Genomic DNA, 17,216 nt, shown 5'->3' on the forward strand with positions numbered 1-17,216 from the left:
GTCATGTGACTGATTGTGTGTGGGGTACCAGCTCGGAGATTCAAATAATTCTCCCCTGTTCTGCTGGTAGCCGCTGTATCGGAGAATCGCGGAGAAGTAGGACCCCCAACTTGCTTAGGTTCAATAGTATCTGTGTCCTCTAAAAGAAGTTGCAGTAGCAAGTACAAAGGAGCCCTGGGTACACTGACCTGCCAGTCCATGACGAGTGTGATGACTCATGATTTATGGGAACTGGGACATGTGAGATTCACAGGCACGTAATATATGTGGCATTGTTTTAGTGGACACTATATGTATGACACTCGGGCCACCTATATATGTGGTACTTTTTTGGGGGGTACTTTGTGCAGCACTATTATTGGTGGCGCTGTGTGTAACCCTATTTTAGGGGCACCTGGGGAATACTATTTAAAAGATTAATGGGTAGTATTGTATCAGTATAACACAGTATAAGGGTAAGTACCAGGCACAATATTGGGGCAGCAGCAGCCTCCGTATTAGTGGGCAGCAGGCTAGTTATAACTAAGGCGGTGACATTTGCCAAATAGTGCAGAAGGATGAGAAGTTTGTGCTGTTAGAAAGCACAAAGATGATGAGGAACTAAAGACATCTGGGCGGCAAGCTCTGCAGAGACGAGTGGTGGTCAAGATAAGTTGTCACAGTTAACTGGGACGCATGGAGAAGAAAAGGGAATAACTCCAAACCAAGAAGTTGTCACCTGTGAGTTACTAAATATCATTGTTTATTCTGACTCTGTCGGATAAGGTACTAGACGGTCTCTCATCAGGTCTGCAGTGAGAGAGATGATAGGTGGTACTATTTTTGTTTGGATAAAAAAAAAACGAATTCCACAAATCCTTACGTTTGTTCAGGCCATACTGGAAACTGTCCCGAAGCTGTCGTTTTACATGATTATTACACTGCAGAGGTTAAACAGACTTCATAATTCATCTCTCTACTGATCTTAGTTCTAATACCATATTTATTACCTGTGCTTTAGTTCTGGTATCATATTTTAATTAACTACGCTTCTGGTACCGTATTTTTGAACTAAGCTTAATTTTGGTACAGTTATTAGGGACTAAGCTTGGTTCTGAAACAGTATTTATGTACTAAGATTGGTTCTGGTACCATCAATATTTTTCTAGGCGTAGTTAAATCATTCATTTTTTTTGCTTTGATCTGATACAGTATTTCTGTATGGAGCTAAGTTCTAGTACCTTATTTATGTACTGAGCTTAATTCAGCTAGCATATTTATGTACTGTCTGTTTATACTACCGTATGTACTTACTGTGCTTTGTTCTGGTACCGCATTTATGAGTTGAGCTTAGTTCTGATGCAGTATTTGTGCAATGAGCTTTGTTCTCTTAACACCCCCCCCCCCCTTCCCCTGGTGGCATAGCGATGCTTACAACATGCCCTAATAATTTTTAGCTCCAGGCCCATGTGGCCCTTAATGTAGCACTTGAAAGAGGCCCCGAATCTTCTGCAAGCTATTGTCTGAAGCAGGTTTAGAATAAAGGTATGTTTCTGACAATATTATGATTGTGGGGGGGGGGGGGGGGTGATGGGAGGCCTACTAGCCAAGATGGCTAAGGCACAGATGGGGAGTGCGTATAGTCTTTAACCCCTTCACGACTGCCATATGGCTGTAGACGGTCCAACTGTCGATGCCCCGTGCAGTTGCCTCGTATATAGACATTTACAGCCTGGAACGGGTCTAATGAGTGGAGTTCTGCTTCAGCGTGAGCAGCGCTGCACTCGCATGTCGGCCGGGGCTTTGAGAACCCCGGAATACACCTCCCACTATAGATAGCGCCACACACAACCCCCTGTAGGTAGCGCAAAACTCCTTATAGATAGCACCACCTAAGCTCCCTCCAGCATCAGAATCCGCGGCCAGCGATTTGGCCGAGGAATCCCCTCCAAGAGGGAGCCCCCGCATGCTCTCCAACCCTGCTGTAGACAGTGCCGCCACCCCCTGCATATAGCAACCCCCCCGCTCTAGATCGCATCACACTCCCTATTGTAGATGGCGCCACCTGAATTCCCTCTAGGAGCGGAATCCCCGGTGTCAGATCGCACTGGCCATGTATTCCGCTTCTAGAGAGAGCCCCTGACGTCACTGTCCATTTGGACAGTGACGTTAGTGGCTCTCTCTCTATGAGCGGAATCCCCGGCCGACACTCTGGTCGGGGATTCCGCTCCTGGAGAAGCCCCTGGTGTCACTATCCATATATGAACAGTGACGTCAGGGGCTACTCCTGGAGCAGAATCCCCGTTCCGGCAGGGGATTACGCTTTTAGAGTTAACCCCTTACCTCACTGTTCATATATGGACAGAGACATCAGGGGCTCCCTGTAGGAGCGGAATCCCAACCCAGAGGGATTCCTCTCCTAAAGGGAGCTACAGTGGTGCTATTTACAGGAAGGGGGTCCTATTTACGGGTAGGGGGTGGCGCTGTCTGCAGGGGGATCTTGCTATAGACAGGGGGAAGTTACTATCTACAGGGGGGTGGTGCTATGTAAAGGGGGTGGTGCTATGTAAAGGGGGTGACACTCGATACAGGGGGTGTGGTGCTATCTACAGGGGGGGTGCTATATACAGGGGTTGTGGCACTACATGGGCACTGTGGCATCATATTGGCACTACCTACAGGGGATACTGGTGCTATCTACATGGACACTGTGTGTGGCACTATGTGGGCACTATCTACAGGGAGAACGGTTGCAGTATGTAGGCAATATGGGACTATTTACAGTGGGCGCTATCTATGTGGGCACTAGCACTATTTATGTGGGCAATGTAGCACGATCTACAGTGGTATTCCGTCACTATCTACATGGGCACTGGTGTTTTCAGGGGGTTGGGACAAAAACCCTTAACGATTAAAATTCATCCATTTTTTTTTTTTTATTTTTTTTTACGTCCATGAAAATTGGATGGTAAATGGTTAAAAACGGTCAGACGGCTGGGAAATGGATTCAAATTTTGAGACACATTGATGCAAAACAGCCATGAAAAACTGACAGTTGATCCGTTGTTGACTGCCATTTTTTTCACTGTCGTGTGTGTGTGTGTGTGTGTGTGTGTGTGTGTGTGTGTGTGTGTGTCTATATAGCCTTATAGCCCTCTTCGCTCTCTGCTCACAGCGATCCAGGATGATGGAGAGAGAAGACTAATTGTTACAGAGCTATAGAGTAGATATAATACTGTATTATATATATTGTAAATATATATAAAAAAATTACAAAAAAAAGTTTTTCTTTTCACATTATTAGTGATTTGTCTGGTCATAATACAAATTAAATACACGGAATTAATTAATCTAGAAAATGAAAGCCTCATAAGTAAAAATAGTTGTAATATTCAAAGCGGTTGCAAAGATATTATTGTTTAAAGAAGTACATATCAGAAATGGAAAATTTGACCTGGACACAGGGGCATCAATGACCCTTGGTCATGAAAGGGTTAAATTAGGAGAGCTGGTTTCCCAAACAGCTGAAATTCTGAAAGTATTTCAGAATATCCGCTTCGGTGTCTGTTCCAAGACTGTTTTGATAGGGGCCACTTACCTGTTTTTCCTTTATGGGAATAGTGGTAATCCTACCTAAAAAAGAGAAAATATTGCCAGACTCTTCTCGACCAGTATCGCTGTTCAACACACATTAAGGTTTTGGCAAATGGGCTGATGCAGATTGGGTTTCATGCTGTTCAAATGTTTCAATAAGACTTCATAAATTATTCCTAAACATCCTGCCATTCCCGGATTACTCCCATAACAGAGCTATTTTGTCCCTAGACCGCGTTGAATAGGGGTATCTATGGGCTATCCCGGATAAGATGGGCTTTGGTACGAATTTTGTATGGTGGGTCAAATTATACATTGCACAAGTGACAAGGATTAGCTTGAATAGTGCAATATCTGAGCGTTTTTCCTTAGGCAAGGGGACACCGCTGGGATGCCCTCTTTTGGTTATTCTATTCGCAAAAATAGACCCATTCACTTTCATTGAACGCGGACACCTTTCCGTAGCGCTACGGATGGGTGTATGTGCCGTAGAAATGTTCAGAAAATTATAGAACATGTCCGTTCTCTTGCATTTTGTGGGCCGTGCTCTCATACTTTGTATGGGAGCACCGCCCGAAAATGCGGGTGGCAGTCAGCGGCCGGGCGTGCCCGCAATCGTGGGCCGTGATTGCAGCACGGTCGTCTGCATGGGGCCTAACTTAGTTGATGAGGTTGAAAAAAGACATAGTTCCATCAAGTCCAATTTATAATCCCACTGTGTTGATCCAGGGGTAGGAAAAAAAAAACATGAGGAGGATGCCGATTGATTCATTAGGAGAAAAATTCTGCCCCCTTGTCATTGTTACAGACCAAAGTGTAAAAAGATCATTAGAAAGATCTCTGTACTGTCCTATTATATATTTATTAGAGATCATGCTGTGAATGACAGCACAGTGCGATCCTGCTAGATCATGCTGTGCTGTATGAGTAAGTCCCGCAGAAACTTTACCGAAGTGTCGGGAGTGTGATTAGACATCGCATCCTGGCTGGAGGCAATGTCTATTCACTCTCAAGACACTTCGGTAAAGTTAATGTGGGTGTATGTGACAGCACAGCGTGATCTCGCGAGATCACGCTGTGCTGCGAGTACTGCTAAAAATTAATGGAGATAAGTGTATGACACTGATTGGTCAGCGTCATACACTTCTCTTTACAACGCCCACTTGGTCAAAAGGTAAAAAATGCCCAGTTGTCTATTAAGAAACTAATTAGCCTAAATCTAAAATTGTTCATAACTTGCTCAAAAATTATAGTTTTTCAAAATAAAAATCACTCTTATCTACATTACAGCACCGATCAGATTATGTAGGCGATAGGGCATTTATAATCTGGTGACAGAGCCTCTTTAACCCAATTACACGTATTTTTCCCCAGTCCCAGCTTTTTTATTTTATGCGACACAGTATCCAACGCATTAGACAAGTCCAGATACACCACATCCACAGCCTTACCCAGGTCCAGTCTAGAACTTACCTCCTCATAGAAGGTAATCCGATTAGTTTGACAGGACAGTTAGTTGAGGATAGCTAGTAATACATTTTAGACCATGTAGTTTGATCTACAACATCCTCATCTCCATAGCATAGAGGTGGATGCCGGCTATGTGTCTTGGGAACCCTATGGAGCCAAATAAAGTACATGGGGTGTAAAATGTAGGACCTATTTCTAAGAAAATTTGTTAAGATGTAGTGTCATCACTAGCTAAACTATCCCTTAGGGTATGTTCACACGGCCAAATTTCAGACGTATACGAGGCGTATTATGCCTCGTTTTACGTCTGAAAATACGGCTCCAATACGTCGGCAAACATCTGCCCATTCATTTGAATGGGTTTGCCGACGTACTGTGCAGACGACCTGTTATTTACGCGTCGTCGTTTGACAGCTGTCAAACGACGACGCGTAAAAATACAGCCTCGTCAAAAGAAGTGCAGGACACTTCTTTGGACGTTTTTGGAGCTGTTTTCTCATAGACTCCAATGAAAACAGCTCCAAAAACGGACGTAAAAAACGCTGCGAAAACGGCGCGAAAAACGCCGTGAAAAATGCGAGTTGGTAAAAAAACGTCTGAAAAGCAGGGTCTGTTTTCCCTTTAAAACAGCTCTGGATTTTCAGACGTTTTTGTTGACTACGTGTGAACATACCCTTACTGTGGTACAGCATACATCACAATTATTTCAGTTGTATGAGTAGCTAATTGAAAATGATGGGGTGTAGGGGGGTGGTAAGTGTCCCAGGTGCCCGGTACACAGTGGATTTCAAACATATGGCATGGTCACAGGGACCCCGGGTGGGTGTTTGGGGAGAGGTGGTTGAGTTGGTACACAGGGTGTATGGCGTTTCTCTATTTATTGAACCAACAGTGGCCCTTTTAGGATATGTCGGGAACTTACAGGTGGATGGTATGGTCCATTTAACTATTGTCAAGTTACTATTTTATGGCTGGAATGCTATCCCAAGGCATTGGCTTCAGGCGGCCCCACCAATGCTCCTAGAAGTTATTTAAACTTGACTATCTTGATGGAAAAAGGATTATATTGATAATTACCCCAGACTAATTTGAAAATCAATAAGGCAAATGGTTTGGCCAGGATTGGCATCAGCCTTGTTGGTACACGGGAGGAGACAAGGTTTTGCATAGGATTATTCTAATATGATTATTTCTTGTAACGTTGGTCATTACAGGACAATTTTGTCTGGTGTAAAAAGAAAAAAAATCCATCCCAAACGTCTTAATGGAGTTTCGAAAAATCACACACACACGTGCAGCAGAAATGACCCCATTCAGGTTTTCAAGGGAATGTGTCGTTAGTTAAACAGTTATTAGACTGTGATTAGACATTGTTCTAGTTTTTTACATTTTTTCACAAGTCAGGAAATATTATAAATTAGATTCTAATTTATATCATTTCCCTGTGCTGGTCACTAGAGGGAGCAATTCCCAAAATTGCAGCATTGGCATGTGGTAAAGCAACCACATTGCTTTATGCTGCAAAATTTGAGAAGACACACTTGCTCTAGCGTCCTCAAACAATCCCCCCTCCTTTATCATGGCTAGTGCCAGGAGAAAGGAGGGGATTGAATGTTCAAACCTCCTACACTGTGTGCCGCCATTTTTTGAGCGAATACACAGTGTAGTAGGCTTACATACAGTGGTAATCACACACTAAAACACGAACATACACAAACATAACTTACCTGCTCCAGCCGCCACCGCTGCCTCCGGTCCATCCGCTCCTAGTGCTTGCTTCTAATCACATGTCCGGAAGCCGTGTCCGGAAGTAGTCATCTTACTGTTCGGCCGCGGGTTCCGGTCCACAAGAAAATGGCGCCGGATGTCGCTCTGCTGAAGACCTTCAATTTGGACTGTGTGGGAGCGGCGCATGCACCGTTCACACACAGACCGCGTACACCATAGTGAATGGAACGGCTCCCGTTCGCATTCTCTATGGGTATGTATGTGCCGTATTCCATCTCTGTATGTGTCGTTAATCGACACATACAGAGATGAAAAAAAAAATATGGCAGCCCCCATAGTGAAGAAAAAGTTAGAAAGAAAAAAAAGTAAAACACAAACACACAAATAAATAAAATTTATTTTAATAAAACACTAAAAGCAAATTGATATACAAATATTTTTTTTCACGACACCTTTCCTTTCAGTTGCAGAAATTTCTGCAGCAGTTCTTACACTTGTGAACATACCATAAAGACCCTGTTACATGGGCAGATCCCTGCCCGGTAACAAGCGCGTATTGACATGTCAATTGGCACTAGTTTGCTCCATTTAGGCTCCGTACACATCTGCGTCAGGGTCCCGTTCTGATCCATAGGAGCTTCCCGTCAGAACGGGACCCTGACTGAAACAAATGGAATCCATAGGTTTCAATTTTGACGGATCCGGTGCCAATTATTTCTGTTTGTCCCAGTTGTGCAAGAGTTCAGTCGTTTTGATGCAATGAATAGCGTAGTCAACTACAGTACTGACCAGTGTAGCTGAGACACCAGCACTGCAGTGACATAGAAATCTTACCAGCATCCTGTGTCTTTCTCACTCTGCTCCTGCTTTTCTCAGGCAGTCCACACCCCTACTTTCTGCAGCACATAAATTCTGCTCTGTAACCGGAGATAGACTTTGCTTGACAATAGGGGGTGGACAGCAGATGACCGGAAGGGAGACCGCTAGTGGCAGTAGCTTCACAGAGAATTTGCATGGCTAAAACAACAAACCGTAAGTAAATTACAAAGTTTATCTATATCATGATCATATTAGATTAGCAGAAGTTGTTTGAAAAGTTAGTGTCCATATAATACTGGAATTTTTTGACATTTTTGTAAAATGCATCTTTTAACCCCCCTGCCAGCTGCAGACATTTTTTTGGATTTTCATTTTCGTTTTTCCCACCCACCTTCCAAAATCCATATATTTTTTTTTTTAAATTTTCTGTCGATTTTAAAGCCGTACGAGGGCTTGATCTTTTTCATAACCAGTCGTAGTTTGGACTATGAAACTGGGAAAAAATTCTTTGTGTGGTGGAATGGGGGGAAAAAACCCAGTGATTCGTTCATTTTTTTGGGTTTCGTTTTTATGGTAGTTACCGTGCGGTAAAAAATACATATTAAATTTATTCTATGGGTCAATACAATTACGGCAATACCAAATTGATCTAGTTTTCTTTTTTGGTATTTTTTTCTTTTCAATTGTTTTACATCGCCATATTTTGAGAATTATGTTTATAATTTAAAGTATTTTTTACAATGCTCTAGGAGGAAAATGGGAAAGTGTTTTTTTTTGTTTTTTTTTAAAACGTTGAATATTTGTGTAAGCAAAAAAAAAAAAACCTTTTATTTGACTCCTTTTTTTTTTTTTAAACTTTATTAGTCTCCCTATTAGACTTGAACCTGCGATCGTTGGATAACTTGCACAATATACTGCAATACTAATATATTGCAGTGTATCGTGATTCTGACTGTGCTACTAAGCCCTGCTAGAGGCAGGGCTTAATAGAAGTACAAAGATGGTAGACCTTCATTAGGCTCCCAAGGCTACAATGACCCCCGCAATTACTTTTGACAGGGGCATCTAAGAGGTAAACTAGCGGGATTACGCTTGTTACAGTTAAGAGTCGACTTATACAGCAGGCTTGTAAGGAGCAGGCTCAGCCTGTGAGCCAGCTCCATACACTCTCTACTAGGCTATGACGTAAGTATATGTCCTATGTCAGGAAGGGGTTAAAGATTCTATTCAAAAATAACAAAACAGCCATTCTTTTTTTTCATGCAGTATCTTTTGATTTATGTAACCTCATCTTTCTATTAGTAGAATCACATGCTTGCATTAAAATATGTTAATGTAATTTTATTCTACTATTTTGCAACAATATGTCTTTCTTTCTCACAGGAAGTTAAGCAAAACCAGGTTCAGGAAGCCAAGGTATTTCATTCCGAATACAGAACTGGCATTGCAATTTTAACAGGAGCACTGAAGTTCACAATTGTATCCAATATTGAAGAAGTAAAATTACGCAGGATGCCAGATGTTCCAGGTATGTACATAGTTACATTGTTTTTTTTAAATCAAATAATTTTTTATGTAAATGTTATATTGGTAAATCCTATACAAACAATCCCACCACATAAAATCCCCTCAACCCCCTGCCCTCATTTTACCAATGTATGTATTATTACAAACATCAATTAAGCATGGTATACATAATGTGGCATAAATTGACAAATAACCATTGTGAGTCTTGATCATAACATAAGTGTTATTGTATTATCCAATTATCAAATGTAGATCCTTGTACATGTGGTGAAGGTAGGCCCGAAGTATCTACCCATGGACCCCAGATTCTCTCAAACTTAGCTTCTGCTTTTCTTTTATGGTACACGCCTCTTTGTAGTCTAATTGTTTTATTCATTTTAGCAATGAATTCTGTAATCGTCGGGAGGGGGGAGGTGACTCTATCCTATGTTGGGCAATTAACTTTCTTGGCTGGTATAACATTCTAAGAATTCCTATGGAAATTCTCTCATTAATTTCGCTTTCCTTTAGTAGTTCCAGGGCAGATTTTTAGCTTTTCTGCTTTCTGAGGCGATCTTGATTGACATCCCCCTGGCTGTTCTACATCACTAGCAGCATCCTCCAACACTTGCAGATCCGCCGTTGCCTTGTAATCCCTTGGCATGCGCGGTGTATCGATGAAGCCAGGCAGAGTACACCTCGCTGCACGGTGTGTGTCCAAGTAGTACAAGGCAATGGCACATCCGAGAAAGTTGCAGAGTAGTTGTGATGTATAACAGCCAGGGGGATGTCAATCAAGCATGGCAAGGTGGGTTTGGAGGCAGGACTATGTCACTTTTTAGGATAGCGGCACAGCCTCATGAACCTTTAATAAGTAATTAGCATTCAGCTTGCACAATTCTAAAAGTTGATTTCATAGGTTTTGCTGCATCTGAAAAAAACACACAGGGGGAATGTTTGGAAATATTGTCAGGTCATGTATTACTGCATGGTGGCGGTTCAAGGGGTTAAAGCTTCCAGACAGGTTCCCATCAAATATACAATGAATTTAAAACCATTCCATCTGCCCTGCAATTTTGTTATTATAAATATATCCTATATAATTACAGCTCCAGAACCAAGCTCATACATATATAAGGTACCAGAACAAAGCTCAATACTTATATACAGCACCAGAACCAAGCTCAGTACATACATACAGTACTAGAACAAAGCTCAGTACATAAATACAGCACCAGCACACATATGGCTCAATTTAGTGCAACCTCTGCTGTGTAGGCTTGTACGGCATAAAACTACAGCTCCCAGCATGGCCCGAACAATGGTAAGGTTATGCTCGGTGTTGCTGTTTCCCCCCCAAAAAAAATCATACCACCATCATCTCGCTGCAGATCATACAGTGACTACAGTACTGATTAGAGGCAGAATAAACATTTACATTGAGTGAGTCACAGGTGACGTCTTCTCTTATTCTAGTTGTTCCTTTTTTTTTCTTCTCCATCCGGTCCAGGCCTCTCTAATTCCTTCTCCCTTCCACAGCCCATTTCTGCAGTTTGCCGCTCAGATGGCTTCAGCTTCTCACTTTTCAAACATTTCTGCACCTATAAACGAAGATAAAATTCTTATGGTGCCACGTACTACTCCCTTATATATAATAGCACCATACACTGTGTCGCAGGTACAATTGTAGTGCAGGAGGGGTTGGCGGCAGCTGGTTTCAGTGGCACCGCCATCCTCCTCAGAGAGGCAGCAGGCCGCCGCATAAGGCGAGATGCTTGTCTCGCCTCATGGACGGTGCGGCCCTGAATAGTCTCAATATACAAATCTTAGAATCGGCTTGGATTGAAATACCATATACTCTATGTTTTAAAGCTAATACATTATTCCAAAAAGAACCCAGGAGGGCACATTCCCACATCATATGAAGTAAGTGAGCTCCATCAGTATCAGAACGAGGACATTTTACATCCCCTCTAAATCGAGGCATGTGTAGCCAATCAGGTGTTCTATACACTCTCTGGATTAATAGCATTTGGGAATACCTCTGGGCCTCACTCTGACTACCCAGGTATATTTACTAGAATATCATCCCATTGTTCTTCTGTTAAAGGACCTATATCCGCTTCCTATTTGGCACGCACAATCAAGGGGAATTTGTTGTGATAAGAATCAAGAAGGTGTCTATATATTACCAAAATAATTCCTTTTGTGTTTCCCTGTGAAACAAGGATATCAAGTACAGGATGAGGGGAAATGGTAAGGTTAGTCGTCCAAGCCTGCACCTACAGGGCATGGCGCAACTGGAGATATTTGTAGAATATGTGATGTGATATATTAAATTCCTCCTCTAGCTGCTCAAATCTCTATATATGTTCCTCAGAAAACAGTTGTCACCTTATGGATGTCTGGTCGTTCCCATGGAAGGAAGCTCTGTAGTGCTTGTATTTCACATAGTTTAGGGTTTCTCCATAAAGGTGTCAGTTTGTTACAACCTTCCAAACCCTGCATGTATTTAATCTTATGTCACATTTTGATTAGAAGTGATAATGTTGGGAGCTCATCTGGTGGTTTGCCCTGAGCACCGATCTCCATTAGGTACAGAGGAGGTCTCCCCCCCCCCCCCCCTGCCAAGCCAGCAGGTTTTCTGCTATATATGAGCTGTAGGCCAGTCCCATCCATTGATCTTTTGGGCCTGTGGTGCTAAAATAATAAAGCCATGGATTGGGCACCGCCAAATCCCCTTGATCTTTGGCTCTTTCGAGTGTCTCAAGACGTACCCTTGCTGGTTTACCATTCCAAATAAGAGACCTAAAGAGTCTCTGAATTCTACAGAAATATACCATACGGACACATACAGGTGAGTTGTGCAGGAAGTATAAGGATTAGGCATTAGCATAATTTTGGTCAAATTAGCCCTACCAATCACCGAGAGTGGGACTTTACACCAGGCACTTACTTTAGCACTTCCTCGCTCCATCATAGGATTCACATTGAGAGTAATGAATTCCCTTGGGCAAGATGATACTTGTATACCCAGATATTTAAATGAGGATACCAACTGTATCTGGGTATCCTTCCCTGATAAATCCCTAGATAATGGATCTAGTGGCATGATGACCAATTTGTCCCAGTACATAGTTACATTGTTAAGGTTTAAAGATAACACATGTCTGTTAAATCCAACCTATATATCTAGTGTTGATCTAGAGGAAGGCAAACGCCCCTATAAGGCAGTTTCCAAATGTCATTTTGGCTCCAAATTTGTCATTTTGAATTAGGCCCCATGCACACGACCATGCCCATAATCCTGGTCCATATTTACGGGCACGGCCAGACACGGACAGTCAACCGCATTTGTGGACCGTGCTCCCATTATAAAGTATGGGAGCACGGTCTTTAAAATAAAAAAAATAGGACCTGTTCTATTTTTTACTAAAGGTTTCTACGGCCCGGACACTTTCCCGTAAATATACGGGAAGGTGTCTGTCGGCCATAGAAATGAATGGGTTTGTAATTACGGCCCGAAATTACGGACGAAATCTACGGTCATGTGCCTGGGGCCTTAATCCTTGGATCAACTACCCATCTTTTGCAACCTAGTACAGTAAAATTAGTGATATTAAATCTTTTAAGAAAAGTATCCAGGCCCCTCTTGAACTTGTTTAATGAATCAACAATCACAACATCTTGTGGCAGAGAGTTCCATAGTCTCACTGCTTTTACAGTAAATAATCCCGGTCTGTGATGATGGTGAAACATTCTTTTCTCTAGACTTTGTGAATGCCCCCTTGTCATGGTTACAGGCCTAGATATAAAAAAGATCGTTAGACCGCTCTTTCTGTACTGCTGATTGGTATGTTTGTACATAGGAATTAGAACTCCCCTAAGCTGTCTTTTTTCCGAATGGATAACCCCAACTTTGATAACTGCAATCGATCCATCCCCAATTACTTTGGTCACCGTCCTTTGCGCTCGCTACAGATTTCTTCATCCTATACACAGGAGCCCAAATTTGTACACAATATTCCATGTGTGGTCGGATTAGAGGCGTGTGCAGAACTATGTTCTCTTCATGTGCATCTTTGCTTCTTTTCATGATTTGATTTTATATTGGCAGCAGCTGCCTGGCACTGGTTGCTAAAGTTAAAGAGGCTCTGTCACCACATTATAAGTGGCATAACTCCTATATAAGGAGATGGGCGCTATAATGTAGGTGACAGTAATGCTTTTTATTTTGAAAAACGATCTATTTTAAACCACTTTATGAGCAATTTTTAGCTTTATGCTAATGAGTTTCTTAATGTCCAAGTGGGCATGTTTTTACGTTAGACCAAGTGGCCGTTGTACAGAGGAGTGTATGACGCTGACCAATCAGCCTCATGCACTCCTCTCCATTCATTTACACTGCACTAGCGATATAGCTATATTGTTATGTGCAGCCTCATACACACACACTATAACATTACTGCAGTGTCCTAATAATGAATATACATCACTACCAGCCTGGACGTGATGTTTATTCAGAATCCTGACACTTCTGAATCTTTTCTGTGAGATTGCAGCAAGGCAAGCGTAATGTCGCGAGATTACGATGTAATCTGTCATTTCAAACGAGATTATTCTATTTTCACACGGGTCGGATTCCACGCTGAATACTGCATGAAATCCGCTTTTCATTGATTTTAAATGGCCATCCGTGTGTTTGTACAGATGTTGCAGAAATTTTCCATTGAATGGGGTTAATCCTAGTGTGGATCTGCGCCGTATCAAATTGGACATCCACGTAAAAAATCTGCCACCCCCTTTAACGCTTCAGATGCTGCGGTCGCTATTGACCGTAGCATTTAAGGGGTTAAACAGCCAAGAACAGCGTGATCGCTTAGTTCCGATTGTTTAGTTCCGGTTGTCAGCGGTTATACACAGCTGTCACACGCATCGTATGGAGCCACCCTACCTTCAAACACCCCCCTCCCCCTGCACCAGGACATTCTATTACATCGTGGTGCGTGAAGGGGCTAAAACTTGTTTTTGTTTCTTCAGGTCCTAAAGTGGCACCTTCTTGTTGGACAGTTCTTTTACAGGATCGGATGACATTGATTTTACTAGCCATTGGCAAAGAGTTGTACCTTTTGGATAACACAGTCTGTTCTGCTATAGTAAGTACAACTTTTTTAATTTTGTATTGCTGTTAAGAAAAAAAAGCTAATCCGACTACTTTTGTCATTGTCTTATACTTTACAATTTGAGTGCTGGGTCATGAAATTCCTCCCATTAGATGGGCTTCTTCCCAATTATTGCCCCTAGTAACTAACCAAGTGGTTGCTTTTCGTTTTCAATTTGGCTTAGAAAATCTGGTCATTATGAGCAGCGCCACTGTTTTTATTTGCACTGTTATTTGTTATTTTCAAAGTTCCGCCCTGTGTTTTATCTGTGGGTGCATCTGTTTCTTAGGCCTCATGCACACATCCTTCACCGTTTTCACGTCCGTTTAAAATGGATCCGTGTGTCCGTTGCGACATCCGTGTGGTTTCCGGGTACGTTCCGTTGTTCCGTTTTAAACGGATGCTGTGCTTCCGTTTTAAACGGTCGGTTAAATTCCATCTTGTGTGTTGAATTCAGGTAACTTTAGCACGCCCTGCCGTTGCTTAGCAACGGATCCGTGAAAAACGGACGGCACAAGGATGCCTTCTGTGTGCCGTCCCTTTTTTTTTTTTTTTTTTTGACGGACCCATAGACTTCAATGGGCCCCACGGTCACTGAACAACGGACAAAAGTAGGACATGCACTACTTTGGACTGAACGGACGAACGGAACCGTCAAAACAACGGAAGTGTGCATGGCCCCATAGAAATGAATGTGTCAGGGTGCTATCAGTTAAAAAACCGGATAGCACCTTGAAGTAAATAACTGAAGTGGGCATGAGGCCTTAGGCAAGGTTTACATGCGGCAGTTTCCTTACAGAAATTTCTGCAAAAAATATCTTTTAATACATCTGAATGGAGTTGTTTCTGCAGCACGTGCATGATTTTCTTTAAGCCCTTTTCAGATGAAAATTCATCATCAAATCTGCAGTGAATAAATCCCTTAGGCTGAGTTCACATGGAGTTTTTTACAGGCAGAAAATTCTGCCTCAATGTTCCGTTTGGAATTTTGAGGCAGATTTTGATCTGCCTGCACGCCGTTTGCCGCGTTATTCGCTCGCGCCCATTGAGCGCCACAGGCAAAAACGCCGCAAAATATGCTTTCTCTGCCTCCCATTGATGTCATTGAGAGGTCAAGAGGTGTAAACGGCCGAGGATAGGGCATGTCGCTTCTTTTTTTAAACGCTCGCGGGAAAAAAATGCCTCCGCCTCTATTTTCTGACGCGGTTTCCGCGTCAAAAAACTTGTCAAAAAAACTTTGTGTGAACAGGGCCTTAAAGAGGACCTGTCTACTCTGACATGTCAATTTTGGTAAATATTTGTTTTGCATGAAATATAATTTTCGGAATATATTTTCTTAGAACTGTACCAATTATTTACTAAAACAAACATGTCCGGAGAGATGACCAGTCCCCTTTAAAGGGATTTTTTCCACAATCCGCATGTATTATATATCCACAGGCTAAATGCTAAAAGTCTATTCGATGGGGGTTCGACCGCAGGGCCCTCCAGTGATCACAAGAACGTGGGTCTCTGAGTCGTGCTTTTGAATGGAGCAGTGGTGTGCATGCGTGACCATTGCTCAATTCACTGTCAATGGGACTGACGGAAATAGCCGAGTACAACGCTTGGCTTTCTCCGTATGTCCCACAAGTCATATGTAAATGAAGCTGTGGCCACCCATACGCATGACTGTTCCATTCACGCAGGGTGCTGGGGGACCCATGTTCTAGTGATCGTTGAGGGGTCCAGCAGTCGGACCCCCAGCAATCAGACATTTATCACTTATCCTGTGGAAAGGTGGTGATAAATGTTTATAGGAAAACCCCTTTAATGCCAGGATCACACACACACACACACACACACACACACACACACACACACACACACACACACACACACACACACACTTTGATGCAGTTTTTGGTGCAGTTTTGGCTAAATAATTTTAGTCAAACACAATAGTGGATGCAAAAAGGAGATTTGTCAGTTTTTATACCTTTTCCTTTTTGACCCACTTCTGGATTTGGCTCAAAAAAAACAACAACACGAAAACAGGCCATACTTACTAAATTGGCAGGTTAACACCAGTACCCAACAGGAGGCAGACAAACCACAAATGCTACACAGGGAGAAGAGTGCTCAGGTACAATATGCTAGTAATATCCACTTTCACTAATCTTGAGGGGAGTGGCTGCTCCGTGTTATCACTGCACACAACCAAAGCTTCAAACAATGTGTCGGTCGCACGGCGTAGCGTATTTTGCCGGATCACAGCCTGTTAGTCACTCCCATACTATTCGATCAGACGGGCTGCCCTGCACGCCACACCAGAGAATGGCATACTAATGTCCCCCAGCATTATGAGACCTGGCTGCCTCCTGAAAAAGTACACATGATAAACAGGAGGTATTAGTTGATATTTTGGACAAAATACGCAAGCTCGCAACCCACGTCCGGGATCCTCACCGTCTTGGGAGTCCCTACACTAGAACTACTCATTCCTTATATTAAAGCAATTCACCAAAAAATGGGACATACTAATAAACAAAAAAAACACAAAAACAAGCCATACTTACTAAATGGGCAGGTTAACACCAGTTCCCAACAGGATCCACTTCTGGCTTTGGCTCAAAATACTGAGCCAAAAACGACATCAAAACTGTGTGTGTGATTCTGGCCTAAAGGGGTTACTGCACTAAAAACATGAATGGCACATCGCTAGTCGCCAGAACAAAGTGGCAGCAGTGATAAGAAAGCGCTGTGCCACTTCTGCTCCTATCGACTTGCGTAACTGTGTTTTGGAAGCTGTGTGGTCGGCCCTTTAGTCAGTAGCCGAACCTGCATCCTCAACAAAGCTTAAAGACCAACGTGTACCTTATTTCCATTTGTTGCTCATAAAGTATACAAAAGATTAGTATAGCTCAATAACATTCGAAAGAGTTCCAGGTATTACATCCATGACTTAACAGGCGACTT

General features: G+C 42.5%; 1 protein-coding gene across 2 annotated transcripts in view; it reads left to right on the top strand.

Annotated features, from left to right (window-relative positions):
• Positions 1–17,216, top strand: part of VPS16 (VPS16 core subunit of CORVET and HOPS complexes) — a 286,660-nt gene that overhangs the window by 82,191 nt on the left and 187,253 nt on the right. For both annotated transcript variants that reach the window (XM_075829956.1, XM_075829955.1), the window contains exons 5-6: positions 8,974–9,118; positions 14,137–14,252. In XM_075829956.1, the coding sequence (XP_075686071.1) occupies positions 8,974–9,118; positions 14,137–14,252 (261 nt within the window). The remainder of the gene's footprint in view (positions 1–8,973; positions 9,119–14,136; positions 14,253–17,216) is intronic.

Source organism: Rhinoderma darwinii, chromosome 6, assembly GCF_050947455.1.
Source record: "Rhinoderma darwinii isolate aRhiDar2 chromosome 6, aRhiDar2.hap1, whole genome shotgun sequence".
Classification (NCBI taxonomy): Eukaryota; Metazoa; Chordata; class Amphibia; order Anura; family Rhinodermatidae; genus Rhinoderma; species Rhinoderma darwinii.